This window comes from Notothenia coriiceps, unplaced genomic scaffold (assembly GCF_000735185.1).
Source record: "Notothenia coriiceps isolate Sejong01 unplaced genomic scaffold, NC01 NC01_scaffold00037250, whole genome shotgun sequence".
Lineage (NCBI taxonomy): Eukaryota > Metazoa > Chordata > Actinopteri > Perciformes > Nototheniidae > Notothenia > Notothenia coriiceps.
In genome coordinates this window covers 11,744,871-11,762,110 of record NW_011369951.1, presented here as the reverse complement: position 1 = coordinate 11,762,110, position 17,240 = coordinate 11,744,871, and the positions used below count along the sequence as shown (strand labels likewise).

Below are 17,240 nucleotides of genomic sequence, written 5' to 3'. Positions count from 1 at the left end.
ATAGGCTTGAGAGAAATACAACTATTTAGTAAGAAAACAGAAACATTTCACCCCTCACAAAGACATTCAGTACATGTGAATGCAGTAGTGAGAGGTTTACCTGAGCTCCTCGCAGTGGGGGTACTTGAGGTCACTCTCCTTTCTTAACCTCGCCAGGACGGCCCCGCCCTCCCTCTGCAGTTCGACCAATCGGCTGTCCTCCAGTACATTCCTCATCAGAGTCCTCTGGTCCACCATGCACTGCTGCACACACTGTTGGACAGAAATACATTTATATTAAAATGAGTTAGTCATACAATAATTCCTTCACATCAACATTTATGCTTCTTCTTTTTTCAATTTTTTCCAACTTTTAACAAATTGATAACTATAAGCCAGATATTTAAAAGGTCCCATGTCATGGCCATTTCTACGAATCATAATTCCATTGTTGAGGTCTACTAGAATAGATTTATATTGTGCAATTTTCCAAACTCACATTGGTTTCTCATACAGTATCTCTGTATTGTATGTGTATTCACTCTCTGTCCTAAATGCTTGTTGGAGCTCCTGCCCCCCCTCCCTGTGAGCCCAGTGTGCTCTGATTGGTCAGCTCGCCCACTCTGTTCTGATGAGTCCACCACCGTTACAGCGGAACATCATTGATTATGTGTTACAATGGCGTTAGCAGTGGTGTAGTGGTCGTTGGACGCGGGCAGCACCGTGTATGCGACCAGGTGTCCCACAAATTGAGACTATGTCCCGCATTTGAGCGACAGTCGTGCAGAAAGGCCGGCTCCTTTCACTTTTTTAAACGTTGGCGGGACATTACGGGGCTCGCTGCTAGAGCGGACAGTGTGAGCTGGCTTGCTGCTGGTGTTGTTTCCTGGTTGCTGCGTGGGGTCTTCGGGGCGGCGGGACATGGCGAGGCCTGGCCCGAGCTCGGCCGGAGAACACACACACACACACACACCTGCAGCCTGGCTGTGGGTCTGTGTGTGTGCTCGGACCGGATGTTGTTATTTGTAGGGCTTTGTCCTAATATTTATGTTTGGATTAAACTATGTTGAAAGATTAGTTTAATATCATTTTTTAAATTTTGCTAGGAAATTCTGAATGAAAGTCTGCGTGCGAGACTGGTTTCTCGCTGGGTTGAGTCGTTTTAGTTTTTTTTTTTAAGTGTGTTTTTTTTTTAAGTGAGATGCGGCACAGCAGCCTGTCAGTTTACTCTTGCTAGGTTATTTCTGCTATTATCATTTATATTTATCTGCAACAATGGATATCAGGAAGTGGTTCACGAACAAAAAGAGCTCACAAAAGGAATATGGCAACTCAGCGCCAGATGCAGGCACATTAGAAGAAATCAGTTACGTTACCAACGAGCTAGCAAGTCAGCCAGGGACAAGCAATTATATATCTCACAAACTCCTGCTCTGTGCGTAAGCAGACCGATGCACACGCTCTCTCCCTCGCTCAACCTCTCTCTCTGTCTCTCTCTCTCCCTCGCTCAACCTCTCCACCCTGTGTGCTCGCTCAAGTTGGCACAGCGTTACAAATGTGCCACAAAACCAACTAATGGATGTATAATAAGACCGTCAACAGCCTGATGGCAACCTAAAACCCCTCTCTTTTCGTATCTCAGATAGAAGATATGATTGGAGACGAAACAATCGCCCCCCCCCAGAATTTGTATGTCAATGGATCTATGTTTTAAGTCTCTTCTGTAAAAAAAACATAAACTGAGTTAAATAAAGGTGGGGTATGTAATTTATTTCAGAAACACTTTTTGTTATATTCCATGGAATGCTCTTAACATCTTGATAGCAATGAATACATGAAATGCTTTGACAATAAATAAATACATTAGAAAAATGTCATCTGTGGAAGCCGTAGCGCTGTAAAAAGCACGACCAATCATCTGAGCCGACCCAGCTAAAATAACTGGATGGCCTACCTGTCTGTCAGCCTTCCATCTGTGCACAAACGTATCTCGTGCCCTCATTGGTCATGTGCGCGTTCGTGTGTGTAAGGAAGTCTGAAGGAAGGGGCAGATTTTTTTCGGCTAAGTAGTTTCAAATTCTAGAGCACTCAAGCTGGTTTCTCCATTCTTACCTACCCTACCTTTAAATAACTGAAGATAATCACAACTTTTAATACCTAAATTACATGAGTAAGCAGTCAAAAGAAAGGTACCTGTACAGTGTCGGTCCTCTGGGGCTCCTCTAACCTACTGATGGCTCTCAGTAGAAGGCTGGATGCCTCATGAAGATCAGACACAAATGGGAAGAGTTTCTAGAGAATAAAATATGTGGACAGGAGTAAATCATGATGAAAGTACTCCGTTAAAGAAGAGCAGCAGGTAATGTGCTGTCATGTCTCACCTGGTGCAGCTCTATCCAGTCACAGGGGCTGTGAGACATCGCTCCGTCCAGACGAGAGCTTAGCTGACTCGCCTCCACCAGCTTCAACAGGGCTTTCATCGAAGTCACCACTTCAGTCTGCTTAGAGGACACAAGTGTCAGAAATACATCTACATGTTTCATTCCAAAGAATAAACAACGGAGAAATTCTAGCATCGTTGTTTGCAACATAACCCCCTTTGTGTTTTTTACTAAACATGACTGCAATGTTGCATATCAACTCGAGCAGAAAAAAATGCTTTCCAAACAAACACAAAGTCAACAATTAATTAACACCAATTAATGGCAGAATCCCAGTGAAAGTCCACCACTGAAAATGTATCAAGAAACTGTTAAACTCACAATGTACATATTAAACAGTTTGTACAATGAGCACTACATTTGCTGTACATCTTTTTACAACACATTTTTACAACAAATTTGATTGTTTTGGATTATCCATCGGTTAATATTTAACCCTAAACAAAGCAAACATGTCTGAAGGTAAATGCAAGTCATGTTGTGGCTCACAAATGTTGATTGTCAAATGCTGTTCAAATATTTTTCTGGATTAGTGAGAATGGATTTAAGACATCATTAGGATGTATCCTCTGGAGACAGTAAAAGTCACATTTTCATGGTAATCCAACTTTTATCAAGATATTCTACTCAAAGTGATTATCCAACTAATTAAAACATTTTTCATCCCTATAGCGACGCTGGTAGCATGGCTGAAAGCAACCTTTAATCAAATCTTATAGCTACCCAAATGAATATGAAAATAACAAGAGTTAGAGAAAGTGGGAGAAAGCTGACCTGGATGCCAGGACACTGCTCTGGCTGAAGATTTCTGTCCTTGTCCACCAGCAGCACGAAACTGTTTACTGCGTGCAGAGTCAGCTCCTGAAACAGTTTATCACTATAAATCTATTCAACTACACTCATGCATCCTCCAGGTACACCCTGTTAAAAATAAATCATAGGACACTTGAAAGGCCATAAACATAATGCAAGTAATCGAAATTATTTTCTTTTTCAATCTTATAAACAAAATGTAATGAAAAAAAAACGTTTTATTTGTTAGACAATATATTACACCATTAATTGCAAAACAATCTTTGTTACATTAGACAGATATATTCAACAATCTGGAGTATGTTGATGCTCAGGAGCTGCTGCATTTTTCAGCATTGACATTTTACAAATAACTTGCTGAAGTCAGCTGTTTCTCTGCTCATTACCTGAAGCGTCATCAAGGCCTTGTAGAGCTGCGGCTGAGGATTTATCTTCCTCGAATCAAAAATAAGAGTCATCCCAGCTTCTCTGATTTCTCTCCTGGATCCAGAAAATAAATAGCCAATAAATACACAACCACAATAAAACAGACATGACCACAACAATGCTAAAACTTCTTTGTAGATTGACTTTAAATACACAGGGTTTGTTAAAGCCTGGTTGATTAATGTCTTCATGGTTTTACTGGCATATAGATGTGACCTGGTGATGGTGCGGAAGTAGAGCAGCATCTGGAAGAGCTCCTGGCTGGTGACAGCTGATCTCCATCCCTGGTGATGCCCGTACAGCTCCACGATTGCCCGGCCTGTCCTGTCTCTGCCGCCTGTAGGGGTGAGAGAGAGGAAAGATCAGGGAACATGCTGTTCTCTGGGAGAATGAACAGTCATTTATTGACCTCTAAAAGAGAGAATAGAGAGAATAAAGCATCCACTTTGTTATGAATGAATCCCAGTTTTGCTCATGTTGACACTTGAGGAGGATTACCAAGGAGGGAGGCTTCTTTGTATTTAATTAAATACAATTATTTAATTTGTTCTCATTTGTACATGTGTTCTGTTAATGCAGAGCAAATAACAATGTATATTGATTCATTTGATCATCCTGGTTATTTGCTGCGTCTCAAACTAACTCACCGGTGAGAGCTGCCACTCCTAAGTAGAGGGGGTGGGCTCTGGGGTCCGGGGACCCCAGGGGGAGGTGGTCCGGTCTGGGACGGGTGGAGGTGGGCTGGGACATCTTCTGTGTCTCTGCTGCTTGAATTGGATCTGTCTGTGGTGGCTTCTCCGTCATGTTGCCATCCCTGCTGCTGAACGTACTGCCAGGCTGAGCAGCTTCTGTGGAGAGTGGACACATTTGACTGGTTCTAATCCGCTACACAACAACGTGTTAGTTAATAGGTAAAAATGCCCCTACAAGATGCTTATTACCATCATTATGTTCTAATAAGACCACATAAGTACTAAGAGCATCATAAACATGTTTTTTGTTAGATTATAAGACATTTATAAGCACTTACAAGTCACTTTTAAAACATTTATATACTGTTTAAGAACAATGACAAAATCCGTATTAGATTTTTGTTTTTAATGGATTTAAAGCATAAAGCGTATTTCAATTTATAACTGGTAGCTGTAAATAGCATAATTCACTGTTAGTAAGTGCATAGTTAGCTACAAAAAATAAAATGATTTATCTTAAGATAGCAACAAAAAGGTTTGTAAAAGTAAGGTACGATAGTCAATAAATGTATCTGTATTGCTATTAGAAAATAATTATAAGCAACTTCTAGGTCTTTTTTTAACAATATAAAGCAATCTATAAATTGGTAACAAGTTATTTTAAATTATTTAAATGTAACAAGTGTGTGAATGAGTGTTTGTAATGCTACTAAACGCTTATTAGAAGCACCTTTATGTAAGTTCTATGCAATTATGAAATGCACAAACTCCTGCTAAAGGTCTGACCAGAGTAGAATAAGTTAAAAGAAGAAGATGACATTAGTACCTGGAGCTGCCATATTCCTCCGGTTGATCTTGGGTGAAACCAGTCCAAAGGCTGTGCTGTTTTTACATTTCACCACATGCAGCTGGGGAATCTTTCCACAGGAGCCGGAGTTGTCTTTTCTCCGAACATTTTGACCTTCAACAAGGACCAGCGAACACTTCTCAGAGGTGTCCACCACAGCTGTGGACAGGGAGGAACATCTGCCATCAGACATGGACTCCGGTCTGTTCTGCGACGCTGAAAGAGGAAAGTTAGCACTCACTCCCGTGGAAATGGTTCTGCTTTGTAGCCTTTCACGAGGCTTGAGGTTCACCGCTGAGATTTCAGAGGAAGTAAACGGTAATCCGCCGTGTTTAACAGAGAGGACATCTGACTGATTGTTTGAACTAGACAAAGCTCTATTAGTGTTTGTCCTCGTTCCTGCCGCTAAATGTGTCCCGTTTACATTGTGTAAATTGCCATAAGTTTTGGCAGAGTGTGCATCCCTGGGTTCCCTAAATGGCTGAGTGGTCCTTTCAGGTGTTGCTTCTGATTGCCCACCACATTTTAAAGCATGTGTTCCCCTGTAATCCATACAGGGGGCATTTTTTGTATCTCCTGTTTTCCAATATGGAACAGAGTTTTTTTCTCCCGACTCCTCACAGACCGAGGAAGGAGGCTGCTGTTGCGTAGCAGGGTTAATCCACATTCCTTGAACATAACACCGCGGATCCTCTGTCTCTGGTAGTCTTTCATCACACTTAGAGAAACCATCCTCCTCTACCATTGCCAACATGTGCCCCTTCTCCTGTTTAAAGTTGACAGGGTTGTTTATAGCAGCCTGGTAGGAGTCCCTGTATCGACACATCAGCTCCGGAGCCCTGGAGGCCTTTCCGCCTTGTCTTCTCCTCTGGCACGGGGTACATGGTTTCTCTGAGAAGCGGACACACTGAGAAACCTCCAGGGAGTCAGGGTGAGGCTGATGGGATTGGGAATGGTACGGAGGTGGTTTTTCAGACACGATGGGCCTAAATGATGCAGCCGCCTCTGGTCTAACATGACTTTGAGTTTGTGGCTTTGTGAGAAACTGCACCTGAGCTTGTGACTGGGCTTGAGGTGGATGACTCTGTGTTTGCCTGTGCGACTCCATTTGTGGATGAGGTGGCCTGTGTGGAAGCCTTTGCATTTGTGGTTCAATTTGTGTGTGTGGTTGCATTTGCACTTCTAATTTCTGCCGTTCTTTAGTTGCTGACTTAGCTCTACTAAAAAGCATAGTTGCCTGAAGTATATCAATATATTCCCCTTCCTCCACAACTGGGCCTCTTCTGCTTATATCTTTAGGTTTTTGCAGACCTATATTTTCAGAAACAATTCCAGCCTTTTCTTCACCTTTGCATCTAGTTGTATCTTCCCTTGCAGAAGTGCCTGCACATGGAGCAGTGCTTGTTTTTGGACCTGCCCCAGTGGAGCAGCTGTCCCAAGTATTAGGGGACACCCAGCCCACAGGCTTAGGCTCAGCTTCAGGTTCTTTAACTTTGACCGGCCGCGAGGAAGACGCAGCGCTAGTATCCACCAGGCGGAGTGACACAGCAATGCCGTGCCTCACTGGACATATTCTGGTCTCCACGGAGAAGGCAGACGGATGAGAAGAAGATGATACATTTGAATTATGAATGCTAACAGGATACTGTTTTGGTGCCGATTCTTTTGAAGGAGGAAGAGGAAATAAAGAATTTGAAGAAGAGCTCTCAGAAAAATTAGGAAGAGGTGGAGGAATCGGAGGTAAAGGAGGATATGAAGGAGGAGCAGAGGCCATGCTACTCCCAGCACACAGCGGCACGTCCACAAAATCAGGCACAGCAACCCGTCCCCATGGTAACCTCAACACGCCCTGCTCGGTGGTTAGCAGGCAGCGGCTGAGAGGCGTTCCATGGCGGCCTTGGTTGATCTCTTCCAACCAGTCAGAGCTGAATATACAAGAATAGGAAGTCTCAGGGATGGGATTCTCCTCTACTACTTCCACCTGAAGCCCCTCCTCTTCCAGGAGGCTGCAGACTACGATGCGAGCTGATTGGTCACAGAAAGGGGCCACCTGGAGGTAGAAGTCGCCGGGCTGAAGTATCAGCGGGTTGATGGGAGCAAGGTGGACGACAACTTGGTCACGCAAACACAGAGGCCAGCCCTCACACAGGAATAGAACATCAGAGTACTGAGCCTAAAGGAGAGAAAATACTCAGATTCAGAAAGTATAAGCTTATTTTTCTTATGAAAGCCCAGCTAGAAGATCTTTGGGCAGCTTTGTTTCATATCAACATAGGGAATGTAAGTGTCTTTATTCATAAGTGTATTATAAACAGTGACTTACACATGCAGCCTGTTGCACGCTGTCTAAGATGTGTTTGGCTGGCACCAGAAAGTCCAGCAGGCACCGCAGGGCATCCCCCCGATAACGGCTATCTATGACTTGGAAGAGCTGGCTGAGGAGAGTGGGGGCGGTAGCCTCGAAGGGAGGGTACAGCACCGACAGCAGGTTCTGGATCGAGCTTTCCAGAGAATTAGGGTTCTGAAAACACAAGAGAGGAAACAAGGGCTCAATAAAAGCTCTGCTCGACATCCTACTGGGTCCTTGATGATCCCCACTGCATCATTTACTGTAAACCAGGCTATGATCTGTGGGTGCTGTATACTGTAGATGTGCATCACTCTGAACTTCCCACCAGTGACTCAGGATGTAACGGCCATACTGTATGCTGGAAAAAGTTGCTTTATTCTAAATAGATTGATACTTTATTTATCCCAATGGAAATGTAGGCATTCAGTAAGTTCCACTAAACATGCAAACACTGATGAACACAGGAATGGCACTCCGAGGTAATAGATGGCATTAATGAAGGTAATGCAAATAGTGATTACATGTAAGTAATTAAATAATGAAGAATAAAAATAGTGCAATAATAATAATAAGGATTACATTGGTAGTATAAAATGCAGTACAGATTGAAGATAAATATATGAGCAAACATAAACTCTGTCATCCTGCCAAACATTGTTCAAGAACTCAACCCTTCGTTCTGAATTAAAACAAGTGAGGATTCACTCTGATAGTGAGTTTGAAAATGTAATTGCCTTTTTTATTCATTTATCAATTCTGGGTTCCTGCTACACATGAAACTAGATGATCAGATTAATGATTTAATTGAATTGAGTATTCAATTCCATTGATTATATTAAGAAAATAGGTGAAATTGCCCATTTGAATTTCCTTAACAATATTTTATTAACAATTACATGATTCAGAGGATGGCTTCAATCATTACATTTTAGAATTGATGAAAAAACGGATTTGATGCCTTATTAAAATGAGGATTTTCATCATTGATGTGAACTACAGAAGTCTGCAAAAGGCATTTACAGTACTTGAATTTCCTGTATGGCAAGGCACGTTTATTTATATAGCACATTTCAACACAAGGCAATTCAAAGTGCTTTACAAAAATAAAAGACATTAAGAGAATGAAGAAATAGTGCAGCAGAAAAACATTATAAAATCATATTTAAAAACAGTCATTAAAAAGCAAGATAATAAAATAAAGATAAAACATGAATAACACGGGTATAAAATAAATGAATAACCCTGTCTATTAAAGCCTCCCCGAGACCTTTTTAAGTTTCCCAGAAACTTTCTTTTTTAGATTCCCTGAATCTGGATTTTAAACCTATTTTTAAAACAGATACATATTACTGTGTAATGGACAGTACTGCTCCACAACAGGAAACCAGGAGTCAGTCACAATCATCTCCCTTGCGTCTCACAGTAAATTACACACATCTGTCCTCAGCCTGCTGAGAGAATAGCTACACAAACACAAACACTCTGTGCTCATCATTAAAAATATAGTCAGCCTGCCTGACAGAAAACATCCACGTAAACACAGTGTGTTGCTCTGAGGCTAGCTCCCTCCTGGTCTTTGGTTTCACATTCCCTTTGACCTGAACTCATGGCCCGCTACCTACTTTTAGGTCCTGCTTTATTTAGAACCAGTCAAAGGCCACAGCAGAGGACCTCGGGGGTTAATGTATATACACGCATATCTGAGGCTCTCAGGAGATATATGGCAACAGGAAGGGTTGTGTGTGAATGTCCACGCAGAGCAGGAATGTTGCTGCCCTTTTTCCCCAGGGCTGTGTCCAGTGTCATTTACTGTATGAGATTGCATCATGTCAGCGTAGGAGCCAGGAAACGCGTCCTAGTTTAAAAACCTTCCTGTCCAGAGTAGAATGAACCAGTTAATTTGCTTTTAATGAACATAGTTAAACTGTTTCATATATTTTAGTTAAAATCATTCCACTGAAAATATGGCTTCCCACTGTGGTGGAGAAGAAAAGCAGATATGGATGTATTAAGATGAAACAGATAAGTAGTAGTGAAAAGTAGTTACTTTGCGGTTAAATGTTTTAAAACCTGAAATGAATACATACAATTTAATGCAAACTGTCAAACAGTAAATTACGTAACAGTATAAAAAATGAATAAATTAGAACTTTTGTAGCAAGTTAATTGTGCTTTTCACTGCATCAGTAATAATACTAATGTAATAATATGATATAAAAATGTAACAACTAAAGATGTGGCCCATTTAGCTGCAAAAGGAGTACATTTTAACTTAAAGTACATTTCTTGATTATACATACTAATTTCTTTAAATAAATAAGAAATTAAATTCAGACGTTAAGTTAAAATTCAAGTATTTCAGGTATTAGTACTTTAATTTAGATCATCTTTTTCCCTCACTGCAGAGAAATGTGTGTTAGGGTGTGATGAAGTATGTCCCCTCAGACTAACACTGCTCTGTAACCCTCCAGCTCTGCTATCTGTTGTGCATGTCCTTCTTCGCACCTTTAAAAAGAAAACGATAAAGCGCTTTGGTCCTTCGGTTTCTTATCTGCTTTCCCCCCTCACAACAACAGCCATCCACTCTCTCTGCCTTATAGCCTCACATTATGATCTGAAATGCTGGACTCTCAGCCAATCCTCAACCCCTACAGCTACAGAAATAAAGACTGTGACTCACAGCTTTCTGGTCAGCCCGCCACAACCCGCTGGGACAGGACATAGTGATGGTCATCAAGATAACAGAGGAAGGAGGAGGAGGAGGAGGAGGAGGAGGAGGAGGAGGATGGTGGCAGACCCAGAAGCACGATGTGTACTGTAAAGCACATTCAGTTCACAGCTCATAAAGTTAAATTAAATCAAAACGCTTGCCCGTCCTAGATAAAATGAACGCCTGCTTCATCACATTTTTTATAATCTCAGTGTTTCTTCTCTGTTGTCTGTGAAGGAGGTCTGGGATTCTGGGTGGCTGGAATTTAAAATGAATCGGAACTAAAGAAGAAAACTAAACGGTGGTGACGGGTTGGGTCTCCTGGCTAAAGTGATAGGACATGCAAATGCTTTGAGCGCTTACAAAACAAGTGACATTTTACTTGGAGCGTGATAACACGTGATAACACTGGTAATATGAGTCAGCTTGGAGAATTTGAATAAAGAAAACATTTAGCAGCCGTGCTGAGTGTGTTTTACTGATGTGTGTGTCTGTTTGTCAGTCTGCAGTATGTGGTGTATGAGAGGACTGCATGGACATGCCCGGGCCAGCACACTGTTGCTGCAGATTCACACGGCTCAATATAAACACCCAGATCGCTCAGCTACTGAAATAAATGACGACTCACGTTACTGTGGATAAGATGTCCCATAGCTGGAGCTGAGGACAGTTTGAATGTCTCTGTCCAGTAACATTATGAAACAGAAATAGTCTTAACACATTCCTGGTGTCAAGCAGCCTTGACAAGAAATACATATTTAACAATGATAGAAGGAGAGCATGGTGACTTCATCCATTCCTTTAGGACATTTCTCCACTGATTTAACAGTGACATTTTATATTTAATAGGTTTTTGGGGGTATTTTCCCTTTTTAAATTTGATGATATAGAGAAGGACAGGAAATGGTGGGAGAGGGAGAGGTGGTGACATGTATTCCAAATTCATTAACTAATTTCAATCATAAGAAAACAGAGGAAATCATTAATATTGTTATTATAAAATATAAACTTAATATCAAAATCCTTTCACACACTTAGATCAATATAACATAAAGGTTGTCTTTACTTATTATTATTTATACAACCGCTGTACCCCAACCCCCGCGTTTCAATAGAGAAGCATCACAAATATTCAGTCTGTGTAGCATCATGTATACAAAATGCCTGAGAAATATGCAAAGTACAATAAGCACAAGTGATGTGAATCGGCCTCCACAGACTCTGATACTGCCTCTAAATAAGCAGGGAAAGAATCCATTTCCTGTGTTTATGTCTGCGGTTTTTCATCTTTTCTATACAGATTCCCCACTGGATTACACTATCAAAAATGGTTTTCCTGCTGCCCACACAAAGAACAGTTGAAGGACAGACATGGTTAACGTACAGGAAGGACTTTATCACAATTTAATATCACAAGTTATGGAAACCTAATGGAACTACATCTGCCTACCAAACTTGAGTTTCAGGCATGGTCTTGTTTTCAGTTAAAACGACAATTTATTTAGTTCAAATTAGTTTTAAACGGGAAACAGACAGAATGGACAGATGACTGTGTCAATGTCACCCACCATTTAAATCACCTAAACAAAAGTATGAGTGTCCTGAGCACTTTCTAGTTTATTTAACACTAGAACCGCCAACGGGTCAATTTTACCCGCAGCTGTTTTTTGATTGTATGTAACTTTTTTTCAATAACATATTAAAGTCTCCCAGTCCGTGACTTTTCTTTTCCTGAGAGTGTGTTATGTAGCACCCTCTGTTGTTAAAATTGTCAATATGAAGTCAGATTGAAAAAATCGCCAAGAAAATTGCCATTTATACCCATATGATGCAGCTTCTACAAATAATGTCAATCAGCAGGTGGGACCCATGTGTCAAGTCAAGGCAAACACACATGTTAATGTTACACGTCTTTGGATGAATATAACAGTGATGTGTTTGTGTAAGATGACTGATCACACTGGCAGTGAACATAAAGCATTGTTGGCAGCTTTTCTTTCACACCTTGAGTGCTGTTTCATTTCAACATGGGGATTTATCGGCTCTTAACACTTCACACAAGATTTGCTATATCTTTGGAGAGGACATCTGAGTATACAGAGGCAGACTTATAAATTCATTCTGTTTCCTAAACAAGTTACCTATCCATTCTCCTGCTGTCAGGAAAGATCAGAGGAAGTGTGAGTCCTAAATGTGACGGGAACATTCTTAAATACTGCCGATGCTGAGTAAGCGAGGAGTCAAGGTCGGGGAGATTGAGGGTTTGCATTTTGGCCAATCAGCTAAATCGACTCCAGGAGCACTCTGCTGTATCCGACCTCGGTTGAAAAAGACTACAACTTCAGCAAGCTTTCCACCTCACCATTTTAAATCAAATTACAATCCCAAATCTCTGCTGCAGGTGTTTGATATGGCTGTATTTTACGCTCAACCATCACTTCATTAATAAGAAGCCACTGAACACAAGTAGGTGCATGGCCAACAACAAAAGATGGATTTGAGCAAAGTGTATTGGTGATGAGAGAAGAAAATGTTCACTATTATGAAGCATTTAAAATGTACTTATGTATTATCAATAACTATTATGTTAACTACTAAACTACAGCAAAACTAAAAATCGTAGAAGTGTTTAATGGCAAGTAGAAGTGTTTAATGGCAATTTGACATTAGAAATAAGAATCAATAAGATTCAATCAGTGTCCTTTAATCATTGCACTTAAAATGGAATCAATTATTTGGCTGTTTAAATCAGTTCCCCACATTGTTGCTGCCTTTGGAAACGGCCAAAATATAGATTTGAGATGAAAGTGAATACAATATCCGGCCTTTTGAAGTTGCCAAAGAACATATTTGTTATCTCTTTTGAACATTTGTAAATAATGTATTACTCTGTGCTATTTATAACTGGCAAATCTTCAGCATGGGAAGATAAAGGCCATTTTTGTCAAGGGGCATTTTATTTTGGGTTAGATTGATGCACCTATTAGATACCATGTTGTTCCTTTTAGCCTTATCGCTGAGTCTTTAGACAAAAATCGTTCAAAAAGTCACATGATGTTTTTTTTTTACTCTGTATCTGTTTTTTTTTCTTTCTGAGTGGCATGTGTGGTGGCTCACCACCTCATCACACCGGTTGACACCGGAGCACAGACCAGATCACACTGAGGTCGGACATAAACACAGCCTGAGCAGAGCTTCTGTACATGACCACGGAGGCACCAGCCGGCCAGACGGTATATTTAGTAGCTTCACAGGGATCAGCAAACCGGAGCGCGCGGAAGGCAAACACTAATCATGAAGGCCTTGATCAGCAGGACGGTTTGAAGGTGGCTGTAAAGTAGCAGTCAGGAAGCAGCGAGGCCTGTGTTTAAGTCATTAAAAACACGTCAGGGAATTATGAAAAAGCCATGACTTTAAGCGCGTATTTAAACTCATCGTGAGTGAGGTGACGTGTCTGCGCTGTGTGTGTGCAAGGCGTGTTATTACACCAAAGTGTGGCTTAGCTTTCACTGACACACTCATCTCATCTGTAATTAGCTCACAGCTGCTTAATGTAAGTCACACCGGCAGATTTCATAACAAACAACCAGAAACGATCACTGAGATCAAACAGGTGGAAACACAGATGAACTACTCAGCCATGATTTCTCATACAGAAAGAGTGAAATCATTCCTTAAAGTGACACAAGTTTCTGTTTTTTCTTTGTAATATTATTGTAAACATGATTTGCTCAAACAAAACAAGACATTTATTCATGTATTATCAACCATGTTGCTGTGTACTCTGAACAAGGATTAAGCCACGTTCCTAGCCAGTATAAACCATGTAAAAGGGAGGTGTTAAACGTACTGTAGTGTATTTCCATTGAATCACCGGGAAAGGGACAAGATGTCTTTCTGCTGAGAGAGAAGGGATGCTCTGTGTGAGCTGGTCAGCACAGGAACAAATACCCAAACATTGAGGTCACTCCTAAACAGGAATACTCAGGTTAATGGACTGGTTTCAACAACATGGCAAATATGCAGGGAAACAGGGCGGGAAAATCACAGCAGTACACACACACATAGTGTCCTGCCAAATCAAACCTACAGGAGAGCTGGGCGGGCATTTTAAAATGCAGCTCCTTAACATCCTCCCAGTCAAAGTAAGCCAAACTAAATCTATAAATGGGTATAAACGGGGCACACCCACTCTGCAGCCGAGGTGTGAGCACGCATCCATTCACCATCAGCAGGATACGCAGTTTCTCAACAGGTTTAGAATTAAAGAAAGTGTTGCATTTTCCAAATCCTTACATCCGACAAAAGCTCTGACTTCAGGCATCCCCTCCCTGATGCTGTATGGCTGCCCCTCCTGTGTGACTCACATGCCAGTAAAGGGGTCCAGGAAGGAGGCAGATACAGTGGCTGGTTTGTGAAATCTGCCCTAATGCTCTGTAACCTGAGACCCTCACCTTGTGTCAAAACACTCGAGCAGAGAGCAGTAGCCAGCTATGAGAGCTATGCTGTACTTGTACACAGAGTACATGCATGTTTCAACATAAAAGACTACTTGTCACAACGTAATAAATAAATGACAGCTAGAACAGGAGGCAGAATTGTTACTGTTGCATGTTACAAGGAAATTGAACATGAACCATTGAAGTCATAAGATGTTCAGGGCTGCCAGTCATGCTTATCATTATGTATATCAATTACATCATTTGATTAATAAACCATTTATTAGTACAATTTCAGAAAATATGGGAAACATTTTCAAGATTCTTATAGTTGTCAAACCCCAAAGATATTCCGATGTACAAACAATATAAAAAGGATAAAGGTGGCAGACTTTCAATCAGCTTTTAAGAATGTTGGTTTGATGAATGTCAAACAATTAATGATTTGTCAAAATAGTTTTTAAGTTGCTAGACCAATCCATTAATTAACTTGTTGTGTCAGTGCTAAAGATGTTATGTAAGTCACCTTCTAAAGTTGGAGTAACATAAAGCACATCACCCTCCTCTGTCATCTCAGAGGTATATTACAGGGAAACCACGGATTATGAAGCTAAAACTCCCCTCCAGACGTAATGCTAGTAAAAAAACATATCTTTGAGGTGAATTTAAAGTTAAAATATGATTCGAGGGTGGGTCTAGGAAAAAGACAGAATAGGATGAAAGTGAGAAACATCTCAAACAGAGCAGATTGTCATATTACCATCTTCCTTTCCTTCCTTTCTGCATGCTGTCATTCCCATTCAACAGCAGCGGTGTCTGAAATAATCCAAAAGGAGGGATAGTATTCTACAAAGCTGCTGCTCCTGGTCTCCGGCTGCTCCACCAAAATGAAATCCATTCTGCACCGACACTCGAGTGAGTGAGGACAACCTTAAGCCAGTGGGAAGAGCCTTGGTCAGGTCCTCAGCTGAGCCGCACTTAGTCGTTCATTTGTTTTCCTCTCTCTCTGTCAGACTCTGAGTTACTGAGCTCTCTATGCTTCTCTGTGTTTGCTTTCTCTCGCAGAACCTCAAGTGTCTGGCGCTATGTTTGTCTGAGAGGGGCAGCATGACCAAACATGAGGAGAGAGGAAAGGGAGAGAGGAGAGAGGGAGAGAGGAGAGAGAGAAGCAAGGCTCACAGTAAATCCAAGAACATGCAAGTGCAAATTCTAAGGTTATTCTCACTGGCATCTGCTTACATTATACACACACAGGGCAATAACACAGTCATAATTAGCGTATAATGCCAACGGGAACATGATACTTGTGTGTTTGTGTGTGTGTGTGTTGGTGTATGTGTTACCCACAATGTGAGAATTTACATTATAAACACTCACCTGGAGACAAAAAGATGGTCTCTTTCTATTTCACTATTTTGTGCAGACTTTAAGATCAGGAGGGAATCAGTCACCCCCTCGAGCGTTACTGTAACAAGACGGCTACACTGGCACATGTATACATTGTTTTATAGGCTCATGTGGCAGCAAAGCCACCATCCACCACTGTCACAAGACCATCGTAAGGACAAACTGAGAGATGGGATCTGATAATGGGAGAAAGACACAACTGTGAAGAGAAAATATGTTTATGGACGATGGCACAACACAAAACAGCAGGGAGAGACATGGAGCAATGGTTTAATGGCATTACTACCTAATCCCATGATTTTATGAAGACATGAGATACTTTTTAGGATAGTTTGGCGATGAAAGTTGAAACCACAGAAGCGACAGAAAAGCAAAGGAGGATAGGTAGAGACGTGACAAGGTAAATAAAGGTCTTCAAACTTGCCATTGAACTGAACACTGACTGAAGCTGCTCTGAAAAGTAGCTAAATATATGTATCCATATGTTTTACCTGGTCATGTCAAAGCGGAGAAAAGCAGCAGCAGAAGGATAAACTGACAGTGAGCGTTCATGTATTTGAGAATGTTGGCTTATGTTATTATATATTATGTAATATCTATCATATTTATTCATGACCGTAAGTTAAAATCATTCAGTTATTTTAAGTGAATGAGTCTTTCCATATGCTTGCTACCAATAAATACTTTCCTATACGAAAATAAAACATATCCACCAAAAGTTGTTTTTTGATATTCTGACAATAGATAATGTTTGGCACTTTAGTTTTACGAACTTTTTTGACTGCATTTCATTCCAGGGTATGATATGGTCAGATTTCAGCCCTATTTGTGTGCATGTAATGGCTGATGTGATGCACTATTAAGAGTAGAAGGAAATATCAGCTGTTTCTTACCCAGAAACTGAACAACTTGTTCATCATGATGTATCTGGATGTATATGGTAGCGTGCCGAGTGCTTTGACTTCTGCTGTTGAGAACAACCCTCAGGACAACATGTTGATGTTGTTTGTGTCGTCATACTGTATACTGTGTGTGTGTGTGTGTGTGTGTGTGTGTGTGTGTGTGTGTGTGTGTGTGTGTGTGTGTGTGTGTGTGACAGTACGTACTTACTTACGTATATAGTATGTACTAGTAAC

At 41.0% G+C, this 17,240-nt stretch overlaps 1 protein-coding gene across 1 annotated transcript in view; it reads right to left on the bottom strand.

The window, feature by feature from the left end:
• LOC104967308 (uncharacterized) overlaps positions 1–15,627 on the bottom strand; it is a 30,788-nt gene extending 15,161 nt beyond the window's left edge. Inside the window, exons 1-10 of the mRNA XM_010796719.1 lie at positions 15,458–15,627; positions 7,522–7,719; positions 5,178–7,371; positions 4,307–4,507; positions 3,876–3,996; positions 3,620–3,713; positions 3,195–3,281; positions 2,361–2,477; positions 2,173–2,271; positions 101–252 (exon numbers count right to left, since the gene is read on the bottom strand). Coding sequence (XP_010795021.1) covers positions 101–252; positions 2,173–2,271; positions 2,361–2,477; positions 3,195–3,281; positions 3,620–3,713; positions 3,876–3,996; positions 4,307–4,507; positions 5,178–7,371; positions 7,522–7,719; positions 15,458–15,460 — 3,266 coding nt within the window. The 5' untranslated portion in view covers positions 15,461–15,627. The remainder of the gene's footprint in view (positions 1–100; positions 253–2,172; positions 2,272–2,360; positions 2,478–3,194; positions 3,282–3,619; positions 3,714–3,875; positions 3,997–4,306; positions 4,508–5,177; positions 7,372–7,521; positions 7,720–15,457) is intronic.
• Positions 15,628–17,240: the final 1,613 nt, after the last annotated feature.